This window comes from Dermacentor variabilis, chromosome 10, assembly GCF_050947875.1.
Source record: "Dermacentor variabilis isolate Ectoservices chromosome 10, ASM5094787v1, whole genome shotgun sequence".
Taxonomy (NCBI): domain Eukaryota; kingdom Metazoa; phylum Arthropoda; class Arachnida; order Ixodida; family Ixodidae; genus Dermacentor; species Dermacentor variabilis.
Window position 1 is genome coordinate 84,106,092 of NC_134577.1, and position 19,773 is coordinate 84,125,864.

General features: G+C 50.5%; 1 protein-coding gene across 2 annotated transcripts in view; it reads left to right on the forward strand.

Moving 5' to 3' along the window:
- Nucleotides 1–19,773, forward strand: part of LOC142560752 (multiple PDZ domain protein-like) — a 311,252-nt gene that overhangs the window by 33,713 nt on the left and 257,766 nt on the right. For both annotated transcript variants that reach the window (XM_075673072.1, XM_075673073.1), the window contains exon 6: nt 17,946–18,115. In XM_075673072.1, the coding sequence (XP_075529187.1) occupies nt 17,946–18,115 (170 nt within the window). The remainder of the gene's footprint in view (nt 1–17,945; nt 18,116–19,773) is intronic.

Below are 19,773 nucleotides of genomic sequence, written 5' to 3' on the forward strand. Positions count from 1 at the left end.
GGCTGGCAGCGGAGAGCGGGACAGAGCGTCAGCGTCAGTGTGCTTGCGACCTGAGCCAATGCCTCCTTTACTGGATGCCAGCCGCGTTGTCCGTAAACTCGGTTCCTGGCCCTCTCCCTTTTCTCTCCTCCGCGAAAAGGCAACGAGCGCCACTTGTGGCGGACGTCTGCAACCTAGATCACGTGCTGCGGCCTCTGAGATTACCATGGCGTCTGTTGCCATCTCGAAAGCCCGCGATAACGCTCGCTAACAGATGCCCGCGCATATAAAGCGCCGGCGGAGCATTCAGCCGCCGTTGCCACATCCGCCGGAAGTTGAAAAGGCAACGAGCGCCGCCTCACGGAATTTATGCTGAACTAACTTCAACTAAGGGAACCGCCGCCGCAATGGGAAAGCGAGCAACGCGGCTGGCATCTAGTAAAGGAGGCATTGCCTGAGCGGTATATGACGTGTATGTCGTATTCTTGAATGCGCAGAGCCCAGCAGGCAAGGCGTCCACACGGGTCTTTTAAAGAGGATAACCAACAAAGGGCGTGATGGTCAGTAACCACATTGAAAGGCCTGCCGTATAAATAGGGGCGAAACTTCCCGAGTGCCCAAACGATGGCCAGGCATTCTTTTTCTGTGACGCCGCTTTGGTCAGCACACGACTGGCGTAAGCAACGACGTATACTCGGAGTAGCCAGGCTTGCGCTGCGCAAGGACAGCGCCAAGGCCAATACCACTGGCATCGGTATGCACTTCAGTTGGGGCGGTGGGGTCGAAGTGTCGCAGTATAGGGGGAGACGTCAGGAGACGGCGTAAGGTCACGAACGCGGTGTCGCATGCAGGAGACCAGGAGGATAGGTCGTTGGCGCCGCTTAAGAGTTGTGTCAGAGGTGATATTATCGAGGCAAAATTGCGAACAAAGCGTCTGAAGTAAGAACAGAGGCCGATGAAGGCGCGGAGTTCTTTGAGTGTCTTAGGTTTCGGAAATTCTGCCACGGCGTGAAGTTTGGATGGGTCGGGGCAAATGCTGTCTTGTAATACGACGTGACCTAGAATCATGAGCTTGCGCGCGGCAAACTGGCATTTTTTCAGGTTCAGTTGCAGGCCTGCGTTAGTCAAGGACGTCAACACTTGCCTAAGGCGAAGAAGATGCGTGCTGAAATCAGGGGCGAACACAACGATGTCGTCGAGATAGCACAAACACGTGCTCCATTTTAGGCCGCGCAAGATATTGTCCATAATTCGTCCAAAGGTAGCAGAGGCATTGCATAGGCCAAATGGCATCACATTAAATTCGTATAAACCATCTGGCGTAATGAATGCAGCTTTAGGGCGATCAACTGCTGACATCAGGACCTGCCAGTAGCCCGAGCGTAAATCCAACGAAGAGAAGAATTTAGCCCCTTGCAAGCTGTCGAGAGCGTCGTCAATGCGCGGTAGAGGGTAGACGTCTTTGCGCGTTATCTTATTGAGACGGCGATAATCGACGCAGAACAGAATGGAACCATCTTTTTTTGTGACGAGAACCACCGGTGATGCCCACGGGCAGTTGGAAGGTCGAATGACGCCGCGCTGAAGCATGTCGTCCACGTGCTCACTGATAACCTGACGCTCCTTGGCGGATACGCGGTACGGGCGCTGCCGCAATGGCGCGTTGGAGCCAGTGTCGATGTGGTGGCTGACGGTTGACGAGCGACCCAGAGTAGGCTGAGCGACATCAAAAGAAGAGCGGAACTGGGCAAGCAGGTGAAGAAGCTGGGAGCTCTGCCCGGAAGTAAGGTCATCGGCAATGAAAGGTGTGAATAAGTCAGGTGATGGCGGAGCAGAAGTGGAAAGTGCACAGAAGTCAGTGAGCTCTGCATACGAAGCGTCCGGCACGTCGGTTATAAACATGTCATCAAGAGGCTGAACATGGCCAAGTGCTTCGCCGCGAAGAGCCATCAGGGCTGTAGGAAGCGGATTGCAGACAACGATGGCGCCGAAACCGGCTGAAATGTCAAGCGCGGCGAAAGGCAGGGGAACGTCTTTGCGGGTCATGAAGAGTTCTGAAGGAGTGAAGACGGCGCCTTCAGAGACAGCGCCCCAGAAGACGGGAACAATGGCAGACGAGTACGGCGGTATGGCGATGTCTTCTCGAAGAACTAGCTTAGCGGGAAGAGAAGTGGCGCCGACGAGGGGCACGTCACACAGAGGCAATAATTCGACTTCAGCACGTGCACAATTGATGGCGGCGTTATTTCGTGAAAGAAAGTCCCACCGAAGTATCGCGTCGTGAGAACAGGACTGCAGAACCACAAACTACACAATATAGAGAACGCCCTGAATAACAACTCTAGCTGTGCATGCTGCTGAAGGCTGAACTGGCTGGGCGCTTGCTGTGCGAAGAGAAAACCCAGAAAGTGGCGTCGTAACTTTTCGTAAAGCGCGAGAGAGGCGTTCGTTTAGGACAGACACGGCTGCTCCAGTATCAATTAGCGCAACGGTAGGGACGCCGTCAACAGTAAGATCGACAACGTTCGAAGGCGACAATGGAGGACTTGTACAGATTGATGGCGACGCAGTTCTTGCCTCCTAAACTGCGGCGCTTAGTTTTCCTCTTGCGTGGGTGAAGGGCGCCGACGCATGGGGGACAACGAGCGGCGACGCGGGGAAGGTGAATGACGTGTCAGGACCGGGCGCTCGGCTGGTGGCCTGTCTGAGCGCCGACTAAAATAAGTGTCGTGGAAAGGCTGCACGTTGGCGTAGGGAGGCGACTGCACAAACTCATCAGAGTGCAGCATGCGGCGGCGGCGGAGCCGTGCAACGTGGCCGGGAATACCGCAGGCATAACATATGGGCCTGTTGTCTTGCGTGCGCCAAGGATTAGTAAAGGCAGGAGCAGGTCGATGAACGGGACTATGAACGGGTGGTGGCTGCCGAGGTTGTAGCGCAACGAGTGGTTGACGAGGGGGCTGCGCGGCGACGGATGCGTAAGTAAGTGGCGCGGCGGCAGGGTACTGCTGATGCTGCATTGGTAGAGCCTCAGCAACTTGGTCTTCAATAACCCGCCGGAGCGTAGGAGCGAGCTGTGTAGGAGGCTGTTGCGGCTGCTGTAGCTCAGCGAAGGGTAGCAGAGAAAGCTGACGTGCAACTTCCTCCCGCACGAACTCTTGGATTTGTGTGAGCAAGGAGGAGCGATCAGAGAAGGCTGTCATGGAAGAGAGGGCCTCGTCAGCCACTGAGGGGCGCCTGGTCAACTCGCGCTGCCTCCTCAACTCGTCGTAGCTTTGGCACAAGTTTATGAGCTCTGCTACGGTGCGCGGGCTCTTGGCGATCAACATTTGGAAAATGCCATCGGCGATGCCCTTCAAAATGTGCTTCAATTTGTCATTTTCGGGCATAGACGCATCCACACGTTTGCATAGGTCGAGAACCTCTTCAATATAACAGGTTTCACCGGGTTCTTGCGCTCGCTCTCGCAACCGCTGCTCGGCGCGCAACTTGTGGACGGCAGGGCGACCGAAAACTGCAGCGAAACTGGTCTTGAACGCGTACTAGGACTGAAAGTCGGCCTCGTGATTTTTAAACCATAGGTGAGCCACTCCCGCAAGGTAGAATATGACGGCATTTAACTTGGCGGTATCATCCTATCGATTGTGCAAGCTCACCCGTTCGTACGTAGCCAACCAGTCATTGACGTCCTGTTCGTCCGTACCGCTAAAAACCGCTGGATGGCGTTGCGGGACAGCGCCAGAGCAGGCACCGGGGGGTGGCGGCGACGTCGGCTGGGGAGAGTCAGGCATGACAGGAGGCAGAGCCCGAGACCGGAGTTCCAGGGTGTAGATGTTCTTGAGTACCCCGCACCTTCCACCCATTGTAATGGGTGCACTGAACAGTTCCGAGGGTAACGTCTCTTCGTAACCGAGGAGGCAGGTGACGCAGACTGGTTGCCCGAACGGCTCACTCTCGTGCCAAGCACTGGCGATCCGGCTGGCCCACTGGTTGCACAGCAGGCATGGAAGAGACGATCTGGCTGGCCTTGTTCTTGTGCTCTTCTTCTTCATTACAATTTATTTATTTATTTATTTAAAGTTCATCCTAATGATACGTTTCTGAACGCCGCCCGATTCTTATTAATTATCCTCCTTAATTTCTAAAAGTAATAACTACGAGTGATCGCTATATGTGACGGTTGTGGTTACTGTACTAAGAACCCGATGTATACTAGCTATCGCGGCCCGTTGAACGAAAGGTAGTGCACAAATAGGCTTCTCCGCATAAAGACCCTTACCGTGGAGAAGCCAGCTTTAAAAGCACTTGTAACGCAACGCACAGGCATACCTATAAGCTTGCCGAGATGAGGTTTGTATAATGGCAGTCGCTCGCATGTAAAAGTTAATTCGTGTTGCCTGGTGATTTACATCTTATTCGAAAAATTCTCTGTGATTTCACCTTCAGTTTCCGGCTGTGTTTGTGGGGACTGTGGTTTTTTGTTCTTCAGAGAGCGAAGGGTCGCTGTGCCATTTTCGTTTATAGAATCGACATTCACTGGCGGCAGTCCGGTGGCATCCGAAGTGACACGCGTAACTGTCTTGGCTTGGCTTGGCTGCGTAGCTCAAGGCCTTCGCGTAAGTGCTCTGCGCACCAGTTTAGCTGACGTTGACTTTCCGTGAGTGCATTTGTAATTTACTTATTCGTTCGTTTTATTCTATTTCCAAAATAGTGCAGCGTTTACAAAGTCGACGCAGGAAGGTTCTTACAAAATGAAAATTCGAGTGTAGTGATTACAAGTACGAAGAAAGATAAAAATGAAAAACGGTGGTAGGAACACCTCCGTGTGGCTGTTAATAATAGTATAAGAAATTCTGTGATAATATACGGGGTACTTTTTTACACCGTACATAATTTTTTTAAATCACTTGTGGCATTGAAGTCCTTGAGTTGAATTACTTGTGGTGGACACTGCTCGCAGGAGAAATTGAAATGCTCAATTGAATAATTAATAAATTTTGCTATGTAACTTTCTAATTAATTCAGAAAAGTAATCAAATATTTTAATTGCTTACTTTACGGAACGTATTGCAATTTACGAGTTGTAACCGGTGAGTTCACGTGGCATATTTACTTGCAGCGAATACTTAAGTGTGTGGCGCCGGTTTCGAGATATGCGCTGTCAAACCAGCGTCAGAAATGCGCTGTTCTTCCGCTTACTTTTTTGCGATAGCAATTATGTGGCCACTCCGAGCGCATTCTTGCCGTCGCCGTCGTCGTGATGTTCCGTATAAAGTCCAAGGGCGATAACACCGTCGCCGCGCACCGTATGCTGTATGTGCGAGCGAAAGCGTGCGACGCTGAGCCGACAATCCCGGCTCAATCTCGCGCGCGCAAGGGAGGAAAGTTGGGAGAAAGCGCGCCGTCTTCCGTCGGGCCCAAGGAACCGGGGGAAGGTGGGGCGGGTAGGGGGGGGGAGGTCGTTGCACTTCGGCAGCAACTGCGCATGACCCCTGCCGCGCGCGGTCGGTATCTTGAAAGCGGTCCGCCGACGGCTCCTAGCTTTGCCGGTTCTGTGTTGTTGCCGCTCAGTTGTCGTTTGAAGCGATACACAGCGCGAAGGTCACTTCACTCGCTGCTGCTTCCGCGGTTCCTCGCGTCAGCGTTCTGACAGCGAGTGGCCGCGGTCATGAGTGTGATGTTTGCCTGTGCATGCTGACACAATGCTTGTTAGTTTGGTTAGTAATTAGCTAGTGCGTACAAGAATATTCGGCCGATAAAACTGCTATCATTACTTATTATGGCTGCCTACTAATTTGCTATTGCAATCAGTGCTTCGCTAAGCTTTCGGGCGAAACTGCGATTTTTGGAAGGGAAACTTCGTTTTACGCATTGGAGCGCAAGAATAACCGGGATGCCAGTGCATTTTGTTGCCAACTTTGGGAATGAACAAGTCGAAATGGGTGTCGCGCTTAAAATTCGTACCAAGTGGATGTGCCTTGCAATATGTGCCGTAAAGTAAATAATTAGAAGGTTAATTAGTGAACTTTCGCTAATTAGTTCATTTTGCATTTCGATTTCTCGTGCGAGTAATACCCACCGCTTCGAGTAATCCAGCTCAAGCACTACAACTCGCGATGCCTGCCACAACCAATCAAAAAAATTCTGTATGATCAAAAAAAAAAAAAAGGAAAAGAAAAGGAAACACCTGCTGCAATATAACATAAGCGTTCCGAGTCCACGCGGCGTCTTTTTTTCTTTTGTAGACGTCGTTCTAGCGGCCGAAAACTGTACCGCGTGGCCGGAACCCGATGGATTCCCCATGCATCCCTATATAGCGCTGCCGCGGTAAAACCGGGGAAGTCCCGCATGGGGAGCGTCACGCTCCCTCGACGGGTTTCTTCCTGTCGGCGTCGGCTCGCTGGACGCTATGGGGAAATCCCACCGCTGAGTGTTGGGAGTGCGGGGGAAAAAGTAAAAAAAAAAAGCGACGCGAACTTTCTCTGTCAGGAGCCCTCTGTAACCGCTTCCGGAACGAACGTTTCTCGTTCACATGCATGTTTGACTAGTGGGCGCGTCGACGTGGTTCGTTGTACCGCTGCATAGGCGCATCTCACTCACTCACTCACTCACTCACTCACTCACTCACTCACTCACTCACTCACTCACTCACTCACTCACTCACTCACTCACTCACTCACTGGCTTAGTAATATATATATATATATATATATATATATATATATATATATATATATATATATATATATATATATATATATATATATACGCACACATAATCACAGCAAGTATGCAGCTTAATGGGACACTAAATGAAAATATTAAGCCGAGATCGGTGGATTATCATCGTTTTGCGTGTGTGCCAACGCATCAGTTTGTTGCGGAGAAAATAGCCGCGGAAGGTCCCTTTATATATATATATATATATATATATATATATATATATATATATATATATATATATATATATATATATATATATATGCGCTACTTCTTAATTTGAACCGCTCGCTGTTAGGCGCCTAACAGCAGCGCTGCTGAGCACGGGGTCGCGGGATCGAATCCCGGCCACGGCGGCCGCATTTCGATGGGGGCGAAATGCGAAAACACCCGTGTACTTAGATTTAGGTGCACGTTAAAGAACCCCAGGTGTGGCGAAATTTCCGGAGTCCCCCACTACGGCGTGCCTCATAATCAGAAAGTGGTTTTGGCACGTAAAACCCCATAATTTAATTTGAACCACTCGCGTCGAGATTGAAGATGGAGGATGTGGCGTCGTCTCCAGGTGGCCTATCTCTATGCCGCTGTTATGTCATTTGGGAACCCTTTGTTTAGCTATTTGTACATAGCGTACTATTTGGCGGCTGCAGGCGTTCGCACGCAGGCACCCACGCACGCACAGAAAGAGAGACTAGACTTGTGCACGTTACAGCAAAACAGTAACCGATTGCAATCACTTCATCCAAAAATGTAATTGAGGAATCACTGAATAGTAATCGGTTACTTCTACGTTACTTTCCTTCGAACTTTTATTTGAATTACTAACTGACCAAGGCGGCGGTCAGACGTGACGCGGTAGAGGGGGCTATAGGAATATCTGGATTCGGACAGGCCGCCACTGGAAACTGAACCTGGCAGTGTTCTAAACGCGGACCCTCTCGGCCGAGGCTAGATTAGCAGGGCTCTTTGAAGAAGTATCAGACGTTGCCCAAGATATTATTGGCCTTAGTGAGGTTAGAGGAACTAGTGAGGCTTTAATTATACAGTGCTGACTGTTGCAACAGCCAGTCCTCTGCTACAGAGGCCTGTCAGAGAAGAGAGAATACGAGGTAGGGTTTCTAATTCATAAGGACATAGTGGGCAACATTTATGAATTCTACAACGTTAATGAGATGGCAGCAGTTACCGTATTAAAGCTAAACATGAGATATAGAATAAAGGCAGTACAATGCTACGCTCCATCCTCCAGTCATGATGGTGAAGAAATAGAACAGTTTTATTAGGATGTTGAATTAGCACTGAGAAATGTGGAAACTCAGGCATACTGCAGTCATGGGCAACTTCAACGCAGAAGTGGGGGAAAAGCAGCCTCGGGAATGAGCAATTGAGAACTAAAGCATCGACTCAAGGAATAGTAGAGATGGTGGTAGGATTCGCGCAAAGGAATAGAGTACGGATAACGAATATCTTCAGGAGGCGCAGTAACAGGAAGTGGGCCTGGAAAAGCCTTAACGGAGAAACAAGAAACGAAATAGATTTCATGCTCTCTGCCTATATCCCAGCGTAGTACAGGATATAGAAGTATTAGGTAGGGCAAAGGGCAGTGACCACAGTTAAGTCAGATCTAGGATTGCTCTCAATTAGAATAGAGAGAGAACGCAGGGTACTAAGGGTGCGCACATATTGGTGCACCATTGTGCGACATGTGCAATTTTTCGTTCGACCGCACGCGTGCGGCAGGTGGGCGGTGCGGCTGAATCGTAAATCGTCCCTTAAGACCATACAGTCAATCACGGAGGCCGGTCGAACTGCTGCAATGAATGTGCCGCATCTTGACCCTGAGACGCATACGTACAGGGTCTAGGGATTTTTTCGTCTGCAACCATTACAGTATCTAATGCGGTATACATACGGAGTAGAAGGCGCCGGTAATCGCAGGTACAGGTGTAGAGGAGATATCCGATACATTTATCTCACCCGCAACGGTCGCATGTAAATGTACGACCCATCGAAATCAGGAACGAATAGGGCTTTGCGAACGGTCGCATCCAGCCACAAGCGACGCAGTGAATTAGGATGCATCGCAGCAGCAGATGCCTTAAATTGTAGCTGCAGCTTTAGGGAAAGGTCGACAGGTCGTAGAGATAACGTTAGGTTAGAGCTAACGTCGTCTTCAACTCCACGGGGTATGTCAATATTTTAGTTTGTGCGACAGGCACCACGAGAAATGGATGAATTACCCTAAACGACTTGGTTAAAAAAATTAAAAAGTCGGCGTTTCGAATGAAAGGCGGAGGAGCATCGATTGCGATAGCACATTATTATACGGCTATACGAAGTAATCATAGCAGTTTTATCTACCGTGTAAACTTGTAAACATCCGGTTACTAACTAAATTAACAAGCACGCGGTGCCGCGTGCACAGGCGAACATGAACACATCTCACCTGACCACTGTGGTGTCAAAAACGCAGGCGTGAAGAAGCGCGGCAGCAACAGCGAGCGAATGCTGAATTGTGCTGCCGCTCGCTTCAACGCGAACTAAGCGGCGAGAACAGAACGCACAAGAAGTTATGAGCCCTCGGTGCAGCTAGCCTCTGTCCCCATCGCAGCTCACTTTCAAGATAGGGACCGCGCTTTACGCAGCCGCAGCTGGAGTAGAACGCCCCCTTACCCCCCTTACCCCCCCCCCCCCCCCCCTTCGTTGCTGCCTTGCGCGCGATGGAAGGCGGCGCTCTTCATTCCCGCCTTCGCCTCTGGCGCCCGCGGGATCGAGCCACCATCATCGGCTCAGTCTCGTACGCTTTCACTTACACACACAGCATATACAGCATGCGGCGACGATGTTATCGCACTTGGACTTGATGCGGAACATAACGGCGACGGCGGAGTGTCCTTATAATTGCTAGCGCAATAAAAACTACTAAAATAAGTGCCCAGCTGGTATTTATTGTCCTCGGTTTTTAAACAGTACTAATTTGCCTGCGTTGTTGTCTTTAAAAAAATTTTAAAGAAATTATCGTTTGTTTCGTTTGCTCATATTTCACATCAAGGTCACCTTTATTGGATACCTGTTGCTCGATAAAACAGTTTGCGTTTTTCATTAGCCTGGTTTGTCGAGATAGAGAGATAACAACAAACAAGAACCGTTCCATACGCACTTCGCCATCGAAGAAGCTCGAGCTGCTGCAAAGATCTCGGCAGCTGTCGACCAGGCAAGCTTAGGACAAATAGGCGAACAACTAATGTCGCGATTTTAGAGCGATGAGGACAAAGAGAGAGATAGAAAAAAAAGAGAGAAAGAAATAAACAAAGGAAAAGAAGAAAGAAGAGTCATCGTGTTGCGCAATTTGAGCGAGAAGAAAGCAACGGAAAGCGCAAAAAAAAAAAAATTCTTTCAAAGGGACAGTAATAAGAGAAAAAAAAAAGGACGCGGCTCACTTTAAAGAAGAAACGTAAAGCGGTGAGAGTGCTTTTCCGCATTTTGCTTCTTTTTCAGGGGTAAATTCGTGAATTCTTTTTTTTTTTTTTCAACGCCGGTCGGGCGGAATGACAGCATCTGCACAGTGGACACCGCGCGGAGCGCCGGGTTGCAGATCCGCACTCGGTGGGCCCCTTGCAGAGAACATGCCGAGTACTTGTCGCTGCGGCGCGACGGATGACTCCCGAAGGGCACCCTTCCTCCCTTCGTCCAGCGTGGCTCTCTGTCTCGCACAGCAGCGCCGTCCGCGCCCCATGTCGCATCGGCCGCGAGAGGTTTTGCTGGCGATGCCTCCTCGAGCCTGGCTCGCCTCGTGGCCACGAAGTGCAGCAATGGACGACCGCGCATGGTTGGGGGATTCGGGGACGTCGAGCGTTCCTGCTGCGTGGAAACGCGGGAAGGCGTTTTGGGGAAGTTGGGTGCGGTTTACCGTATGCACTCTGTTTCCGCGGGAGGTACGCAACAGATCACGCACGCACGCACGCGCGTGGTTGAGTGCCTGCAGAGGCGTTCAAACGCATAGCCACGTGTTTGTTCACGTACCGGTTCTGTCTTCTTGAATCTTCTTGAACGGGAGGGTCGTGCGATCTGTACGCCCTCTGAATGGAAGCCGTTAGGTCGGTCTGCTTTCTTGTCACGGTACGAGCTCCACAAAAACGGCAACGATGACTCTTACCTTCTCCACGAGCAATGGTCGTATACCCGAACCGGCTTCGATCAACCGGGCGATATCAGTATATGGACCGTATGTTGCTCTAACGTGCGCTGTGAGTAAAACAACGGGTAAGGCTGATAGTCGCACGGTGCACATACGTTTTTCCTGGCGCTCGCCGTTGCTGCGGCTGCTTCGTCAATAACTTTCTTTTCTTTATACTATCCGCTCTCGTTAAAAGTATTCCTTTAAGTAAACCATAGAAAGGTGGAGGACGTTTCGAAAGAGATCAGCTCGACAACCTTCACGACGCCCTCCTGAAACCTGAATGCAAGCTTAATTCAAATATGCTGAATGAGTGATCGTGTTGCCTCTTTCCAGAAAAGTTGTTTATTCATCTTTTTTTTAAGCACGGTGTCCTATTAGCAAGCTACGTATACACCCACATTTCCGTCCCAGGTGTGCGTGTTTCTAGCCTCTTTCGTCGATCGATCCCCTAGGTATGTGGAGTGTAAAAAATGTGGGCCTTCCATGTATATAGTAGTCGAAAAATGTGGGCCGACCCCGAAGATAGTGCACTAAGAAAGTCCGAAGATGCTACTGCCTCCCCCTCTCACGGGAGGAATGACGCGATAGAGTGCCGTTTGCAGTGTCTTCGTCCCATTATCACGCCCCCCTCCTCCTCCTCCCGCCCAACTCGCTCAAGAAGATATCGTCTTTCATCGACGTCAACTGGAGGCAGAATAACATTCACCCCCCCCCCCCCTCCTCTTTGTTGCCTCGCGCCTACAACCACGGTACAACAAGAGCGGACGTGTGAGCTTGTTGGCACTGCTTTCGTGCCAGTAAGAGTGCAAACACCAGGAATATAGCTGGATCCAGAGTAGCATCAGGATGGGGTGGGCATAAAGCGGTCTCAGCAGACATAACTGGCTCGAGTAACACAGTCACGATGCTGCAAGAAATGCACGAAGCGTGGCTTTGAGCCCACTGCGAAACAGATGACTGCTCTCCGCTGTTTGTCCAACGATTCGTTCTCCCTTATAGTTATCGACTCGCGCGCGCTGTATTTGAAGAGGGGTGGGCATCTAGCAGAATCTTTTCCGTTTAGCCTTCGCCGCGAAAGAGCTCACATGTCAGGGAAACGCGCGCAGATGGTTGTCTGTAACGTTCTGCGGTATGCCGTTCCCGCTGTTGTTCCGTTGCGTTTTCGCGCGCAGAGTTCCCCCTAGTGAATGTTTAGTAAGGATCGCGGCAGCAGCAGCGTGGCGCTCTCCGGTTATCGTCGAAACCATTGCACGCGCCATTTCCCTTCTCCATACCACGCATGGATGATCTTTACGACTTGCGACCGCCGTCTCGGAGGTCGTATCGGCGCTCTGCTCAGGTTTCGCTCGCCGCCCGGGAGGAGGCGCTCGGACACTTTGGCGCAGATGGGGGAAAAACGCGAGCTGGGGAAAGGGTGGAGGGGGGTAGGGAATAAGGGATCGAAGTGGCGGTCCCCGCCCTTCCGCGCTTCGGCCAAAAGGACGATGTCGCGCGGCCTTTTGTGTTTTATCTGGCCGTTAGCTGGCTTTTTCGCCTCCTCTCCCCCCTTCGCATCCTGCCGCGTCGTCCCGATTTTCATAACCTTCCCGTTGGCTCGTTTTTCTCCCCATTGCGGGAGGAGCGCGTTTTGTTCTTTTGCGCTCTTGGCGTCGCTAGACGTTAAAGAGCCCGCTAGTTTGGCCGGCAGCGCCTCGAGGCCGCTTTACTCGAACTGTACGACGATGAAAGGGTAGCGGGAGTGCCAGTGTCTTGCCAGTGAATGGCTATTTCGCGGGGGTGGGGCAAAAAAATTTCCCCGGCCGATCGGCGAAACCGGCGACCTTAAGCGGCCGATATAAGGGAAAAATTGCAAGGGACCACCTCGAGAGGGTCTTCCCGCCCCCCCCCCTTTCTCCCCATTTGTCCCGACTTCACTTCCACCTCGGCCTCGCCTACCTTCTTTCGTCCGACTGCGGCGCCCTCCGGTGGCGGCGCCGGGAAAAGGGCGGCGCGCGAACGCGTTTTGTTGTTGTTTGCGTTTTTTCCCCCCATCTCGTAAACCTTTCCCACCGTCGCTGGTCAGGCCAGGTTCGCGCTAGCTACCCCGCAGCCGCTCCGCCCGACCATCGTGGAGAGAGGCACGCCCGCGCTTTCTCGCCGCTGCGGTCGGTGCGCCTCTGCGAGAGTCCGCGCCTCGCTCCGCTTTGCCCCGTGTGCGCGCTCGGTCCGTCTCACCTCCGTGGCGTTTCGCGCGAACGCATCCGAGGGCGGCTAGTGCTCTCGTCTTCAGGGCGCCACCGAGACAGACAGACTGCTACAAGAAAGCCGTCGCGAGGGAGATATATATAAAAAAAAGAAGGAAGTGCCTGCGCCGCCGACGCATCTCCGGACACCGCACGCGTGCGGGCGAAACCACACACACTGCGGCTGGATCCGCGGCAGGGAGCGGCGGACGAAGGAGCGTGCTCGTCGTTCGTTTTCCCGCGGAAGTCGTCCCAGTGCCTCGCCGCTTCCCAGCGTGGCGGCGGCCCGCCGCCGTGAGTGCGCCGAACGCGGCCGTTTCTCAACAGCAGGCCCGACCACTACCGCATCGCGCGTTCGCCGCGCGCTATGAGTCCGCCGCGGCCGGCCCACGGGTGTCGTAACAGCCGGGCCGGCCCGAAGCGCAGGAAAAGCAGCCGCAGACCAAGCAACAGCAGCAGCGGCGGCGGCAACAACGTCGGACGAGGTCGGCGCTGCCACTACTACGCCGCTGGGCCGACGGCGACGCCCGCAAATAGCAGCCGCCGAACGTCAACATCTCCGCCGCGGCGCGCCCAAGAGCGCGGCGCGCCTGGAGCCGTGGCCGGCGGCTCGCCGAGGCGTCTGTTCCTCGCCCGTCGTCGCCTGACCACCCGGCCGTCTGCTCCGGTGTTGGTGGCCTCTACTGCGCCGTCGTTTCGTCTGCCTGCCGCGTCCGCTATGGCCTGGTGGTGTCCAGCGCATCCGTCGTGCGGTGCGGAAACGTGTTCGCTGCTACCGTCGGTCTCGCGATCCGTCGCCCGCCGTTGTTGACGGGCCTGGGACCGAACAGGTGGGCTTTTGCACGAGTAGCGTCCCACTGCTGCGATGCCGAGTTGAAGAAGGAACGGCAACGTTTCTTGAGCCGTGGTCGTCCTACGCTCTCTGGACTGTTGGATACCGCTTCTCGTATCGACGCTCCCAAGTGCAACCAAGTGGTCGACGAGCAGGTTGACGGACTGTTTGAGGCTGTTTATTTTGAATTTGGTGCGCTCTCGTAAAAAAAAAAAAAATTAAACATGTCACCAGCCAGGCGTAGTGAGAATCCTACTTCACCTCGAGCACTTCTCCATGGAGGGGCCTGTCAAGTGTGACTAACGGAAATCATAGGTGTCCATGAACGCATGAACGCACCAACTTGACCTGCTCAGGAAATGGAAAATTTCTCACGCTGAGGACTTTAAGGGGAAGAAACGAAAAGAAAATGAATCGGCAGTTCTAACGGAAGCACTAGTTTGAGACCGTCACCCCTGCCCTCGGCCCCTTTCGAAGACATATCTCGCAACCGTTTCGCGTCGTCTGCTTCCAGAAGCCGTCGGCGCACAGCACATCTTTATCTTATCAGCGACATCCTACGACGAAAAGAAAAAATATATATATATATATACATATATAAAAAAGGAAGACAACATCATATCGTTTTTGCGGTCAATCTCCGAAGACTCGCCATCAGTTATCGAAAGGCCGTCGTCTCGTTCGCCGTTCCCTGCAGACAATGCGAGAAGCGTATTGTATTGTTCCCGTACGTCTGGCCGAGAGGTGTTCTTGCATCGCGTTGGGCGTGTAACATTCCGCGCGGCTTTGAATCGCGTGTCTCCTCCACCGTTCGAGGTGGTTCTGTGTGAACAGTGTGCTGGACTAGGTCGTCGAAGACGCTGGCGAGGAACTGCGTCGACGTCCGAGCGCCGCGTCCGGCGGTGACGTGGACGTTCTTCGGCGCGGCCAGGATGGTGCGTGCCGGCGGAGGCTTTATTATTGTGGACGGCTGCGGCAGTGAAGGCGCCCGCGCGACGCCGGTGGTGACGGGATCCGGACTGATTGGACACGCGTGGCCGGCGGTCCTGGACCCGCACCAATCTCGACTCGGGATGAGTGCTTGCTCACTGGCGACGACGACGATCAGGGTGCCGTCGTACTCGCGTAGCCTACGCCCACGCCTCTGTCGTCTGTCCTCGTGAATGAAGTCCGCGTAGTTGTGCATCCTTCCCTGCTTGCGTGTCCGTGTTCTGTTTTTTTTTTTTAACTCTCAAAATGTGATTTACCTCAACATGTGCAAGAGCCCTCGGAGATCAGGAGAGCATCACCGAGAATAGGTGGGTGGGAGCAGCAGTTCTGGTCCCTTGATGAATAATCAAAGGGAAATTTGATTTCTCGTTGTTGTAATTAGTGTTGCATCCCTTTCTTTGCTACGAATACATGATCAAACAGGTTGAGCTTTGGCTCCCATGCTAGAAAATGGGCTGGTGGCAGGACCATTAAAAGAGGCCCTGAACCACTTTCCGAACATACTAGGGAAATGGTGGCGATCTGTAGACGAGGCTCCTGTGAACATGTGAGGCAAATATTATTGCCCTTCATGCAGCAGGGAATTCACAGTCTTGTGTCCAAAACGGTGAAAAATTGCTTGCTCTTTTCTTTGCAATGTTGTCATGCAGCCACTCTGCAAGCAGCCAAGCCCACCAACAGTTATATTGGCTGATTTCTTGATCGCAAGAACATTCTCCATAATACTGTAATTGTTAAGTCTTTAGTTAAGTAAATGAAAAATACATATGTCTGGGATGTCAAGAAGACCAAAAAGAGTATTTCGTCTTTACACTTCATGTCTACACATGCCGGTTGTACATAACTTCATGTTCTGAGCGTAGCCTCTGAAATTTAACGAGTGTGCGTAGAAACCATGGCTGCTGGGGGGTGCTGCAATGAGTCCTCTCGTTAGCGAGTCCATCAGACAACCACATGCACTGATTGGTCTCTGTAAGGGACATAGCTTCAGGCACCCGAGTGCTTATCTTTCATCGAAAGAGTGCCAGACATGCCTGAACTAGTACTTTCTAGTAAACTTTACCTGAACCAGAAGCAGCGTCTAAAGAAAAAAAGAAAGGTGAAAGAAGAAATCTTTTGGTCAGGGCTTTGGCAAAGACAAAAGGAGAGGGAAAGCCATGCATCTGTGCGATAACTACCTCTAGCTCTGCTACCTCTAACTCCGCTACCTCTAACTCCACCTAAACTTGCAGGATTTCAAAAATGTTTGTGGCGGGAAATTTGTGAGGTGATGTCCTTTAATAGTGAGGCCATTCTATGAGTGAAGTGTTTCAGGGCTCGTTTAACCAAAAGAAAAAAAGCCTTCATTTATCTATGTAAGCTCTTAGAAGGCATAGGTCAAAAGCCATGCCACCTTTGAAGGGCCCTTAAGGCGGTCAAAAATTATTCATATGCAATCTTTAGCTCATGCTGGATGAAGTCTTCACAGGGATCTAGCAATTGCTCAAGTCTGCATGAAGACTCAGAAACATTCAGAAGGCTCTCTGCCAGGCCGCTGTGGTGCCCACCCCCTCTACGAAGGTTAACTTAAAGTTTGGTGATTCGTCTTAACACACGCTTTTCTGTGTGTACAGGGTGCGCAGTGAATTTGAGAATGTGGCTTTGAATCGCCATACACATTACTAACATTCTCATTCTGTTTGCATGGTGCCCAACTGCTTCTTTGCCATCCCTTCTGTAATTCATCTAGCACATTATTTCCAAGGTAGCAGCTTCTGGTGCGACTCGGGCGATGAAGCCATGCACTATTCAAGTCGCCCCGCACACCGACCTTCACAGCGTGAAATCTTTTGTTTTGGGAATGAGAAAAGTGTTCCTGGCCAATTATCGTCCATGAAAACGGAACAAGCAATTCTAGTGGTCACACGTCATTCAAGCACTTAAGCATCCTCAGCAGATAAAGGCCGCCATGTGTGAGAACCCTGACAGGTATACAGCGGGCACATACAGTTGGGTGACATGCGAAAACTAATATATGGGATTGTATTTCGGAGGAGTAAGATATATTTTGAGCAAGGAAATCCGGTGAAATACCTGCAAACCCTTACAATTTTATCATAAAATGTCCAATTCCTAGAGATTGTCATATTGATGCCCATAATGTTACGGTTCTTTATTTGCATCTTCTTTTGGGCTAAACTCACCTCAACAGCATGTAAATATATAGTCGTCAAACAATTTTTCAAGGCCTTGCTTTCTGGACCCACTTGATTATTCTGTCCTACCGGCAGCAGTGCCATCACTGAAATTGCAGGAGAAAGTTGGCCCCCCATTACATGGATATTTCACGAATAAACATAATGAACATTTCAATTTTTTTTCTGACGTGAATCGTTTTTTGATGGCAATATATAGAAGCGTCCCTACAGAACAGAGTCAGGTAACCTTTTTTTAATAAACTGTGTGTCTTGACTGATGAAACAGTGTTCAGTATTTTTCACAAAGTTTTAGTAGTTCTTGGCTTCGGCGGTAGCATATTTTGCATTTTAAGTTTGGCAGGTCTGCAATGCAATACAGGAAACACAATGATTAATATAATAAACAAGATAATACTTCACTGAAACAATAAAACTGGGCGATAAATACACAGTCTACAATTTGAAGACATGCAGGGACTAATAGAGAGGGAATGTGATGACACGAGGGAGTAGTTACATTACTCTATTACTCGCTTCAGAACAGAACTGAAAGTGTGCTGGTTGATTGAGAGGTAGTCTTACGTACTTCTTAAACTGAGAAACTGAATACTCTGAGTGCAGGCCATCTCAAAAGCGTCTGCGAAAGATGTATGCAGCACGTTTTCAACACTGTTATTTTCCTTAGTGTTAGTGATCCCGAGACATTGTATCGGTGCGTGCTATGGTAGAAGTAACACCCGAAGATAATGAACACCGAGGTCAGCGGGTTCAAGTAGCTGACATTTGCCTGTCTCGCGGAGGCTTGCATCCTGCTCGAGCCTCAACCAAACGCGGTGCGTCGTGCAGGGATGGACGCCTCGAAGAAGGAGACCAGATCCTGGCGATAGACGGCCAGCCATTGGACAGCAACATCTCGCACCAGCAGGCCATTGGCATCCTCCAACAGGCGAGGGGAACAGTGCAACTTGTCCTCGCCAGGGGGACACCTGTCAGTGCCACACCACCTGCCCCTCAGGGTAAGCGCAGACGCTACAAAAACGTGCAGGTCCAACACAGCATTAGAATCTAAGTGGCACGAAGTTTGTTTGAGTTAGCGAGGTAGCACTACGATAGCGCGTGTCATGAGCACAGCCTCGTCGCATGTAATTTAGCTGTCTGTGCTGCAAGGACAAAGGCGATGTATGGTGCTGGTTGATGGAAGAATGTCGGTGAGAGGTATATGCAAATAGAAGTACGACACGCATGTAAATACATTTAAGGCATTAAAATAAAAGTGTGCAGCCATTGCATTCTACCAATGCTAACATATGGGACAGAAACATTGAGAATAACAAAGAAGCTAATAACAAAGAAGAACAAGTTAAGGACTATGCAAAGAGCGATGGAAAAAAAAAAGAAGTGAGGCGCAGCATTAAGAGACACCAAGAGAGCGGTATGGATCAGAGAGCAAACGGGGAAAGCCAATATTCTAGTTGACATTAAAAGAAAAGAAATGGAGCTGGGCAGGCCATGGCCATGCGTTGGGCAGATAATTGGTGGACCATTATAGCGTTACAGAAAGAGTGCCTAGGGAAGGGAAGTGCAGTTGAGGACGGCAGAAAATTAGGTGGAGTGGTAAAATGAGGAAATTTGCAGGCGCAAGCTGGAATCGGTTAACACTAGACAGGAGTAATTGGAAATCGCTAGGAGAGGCCTTCGTCCTGCAATCGGCATAAAAGTAGGCTGATGATGATGAAAACCTTGCACAAGTTGCATCACAATGGCACATCTGTTCTGGAGTATTGGGCAAGAATGGGTGCATAACCAGTGACCTAAGTTGTCTGCTAGGCCAGACAACTTAGAGAGAAAAAGAAAGAGAAAACTTGCCGCAGGCAAGTTTTCTCTTTGGGCACATATCCACTGGTCCAGATTGCCTACATACATCCACAAATATATCCGGCAAGGAAATGACTAATGCCAAATGCCGAGGAAGTAGCAAAGAAAACTCTGTGTTAAAAAATTGCAGAACAAAAGAAGTTGCTGGGAGAGCCAGTTGTCCCTGTCGTCAGAGCACATCGCTTGACTCTGGAAGTACAGTTGCAAGCAGTTTGGAGACTACAGGTGATGGGGGGAAAAAAAAGGCCTTTTTTTTTTTTTCGCAACATAAGCTAACACGCTGATTAATTGGTGCAGCCCACATGTGTGAATGTTTGACCAACATGGTTGCAATCGCATGCTGAACGGCTGTGCTAAAAGAAAGTTTTAAGCCTTACTGCTTGCATCACCTCAAAACTTTTGCTTCTGAGGGAAGCCTCATGTGCAGGCTTGTCCACTGTTAGGGGAAACACCTCGCTGGTATCAAAGTGCTTACAGCAGCGTAACGTCAGCAAGGAATCCTGCAGAATAATCTTTTATTGACAGATATCCACATTAGGCGTCGCACCGGGCACATTTTATTGCATAATCTAGAATAAATGGTGAAGTTACGCTGGCCCGAGTACTATTCATGTGTGTCACCTCTAAAAGTGGACTACTCTGTACAAACATGGAGTGCACTTTCGTTTGAACAGGCAGTAGTAAAGGCCTCCCGTCAATAAAACTAGAATGTGGACAGACTAGGATTTTATCACTTCCAGTTTGTGAGACATATCCAGCCTCCAGCTTAAGATCCAAAGCTGTGCTACACTTTTCATGT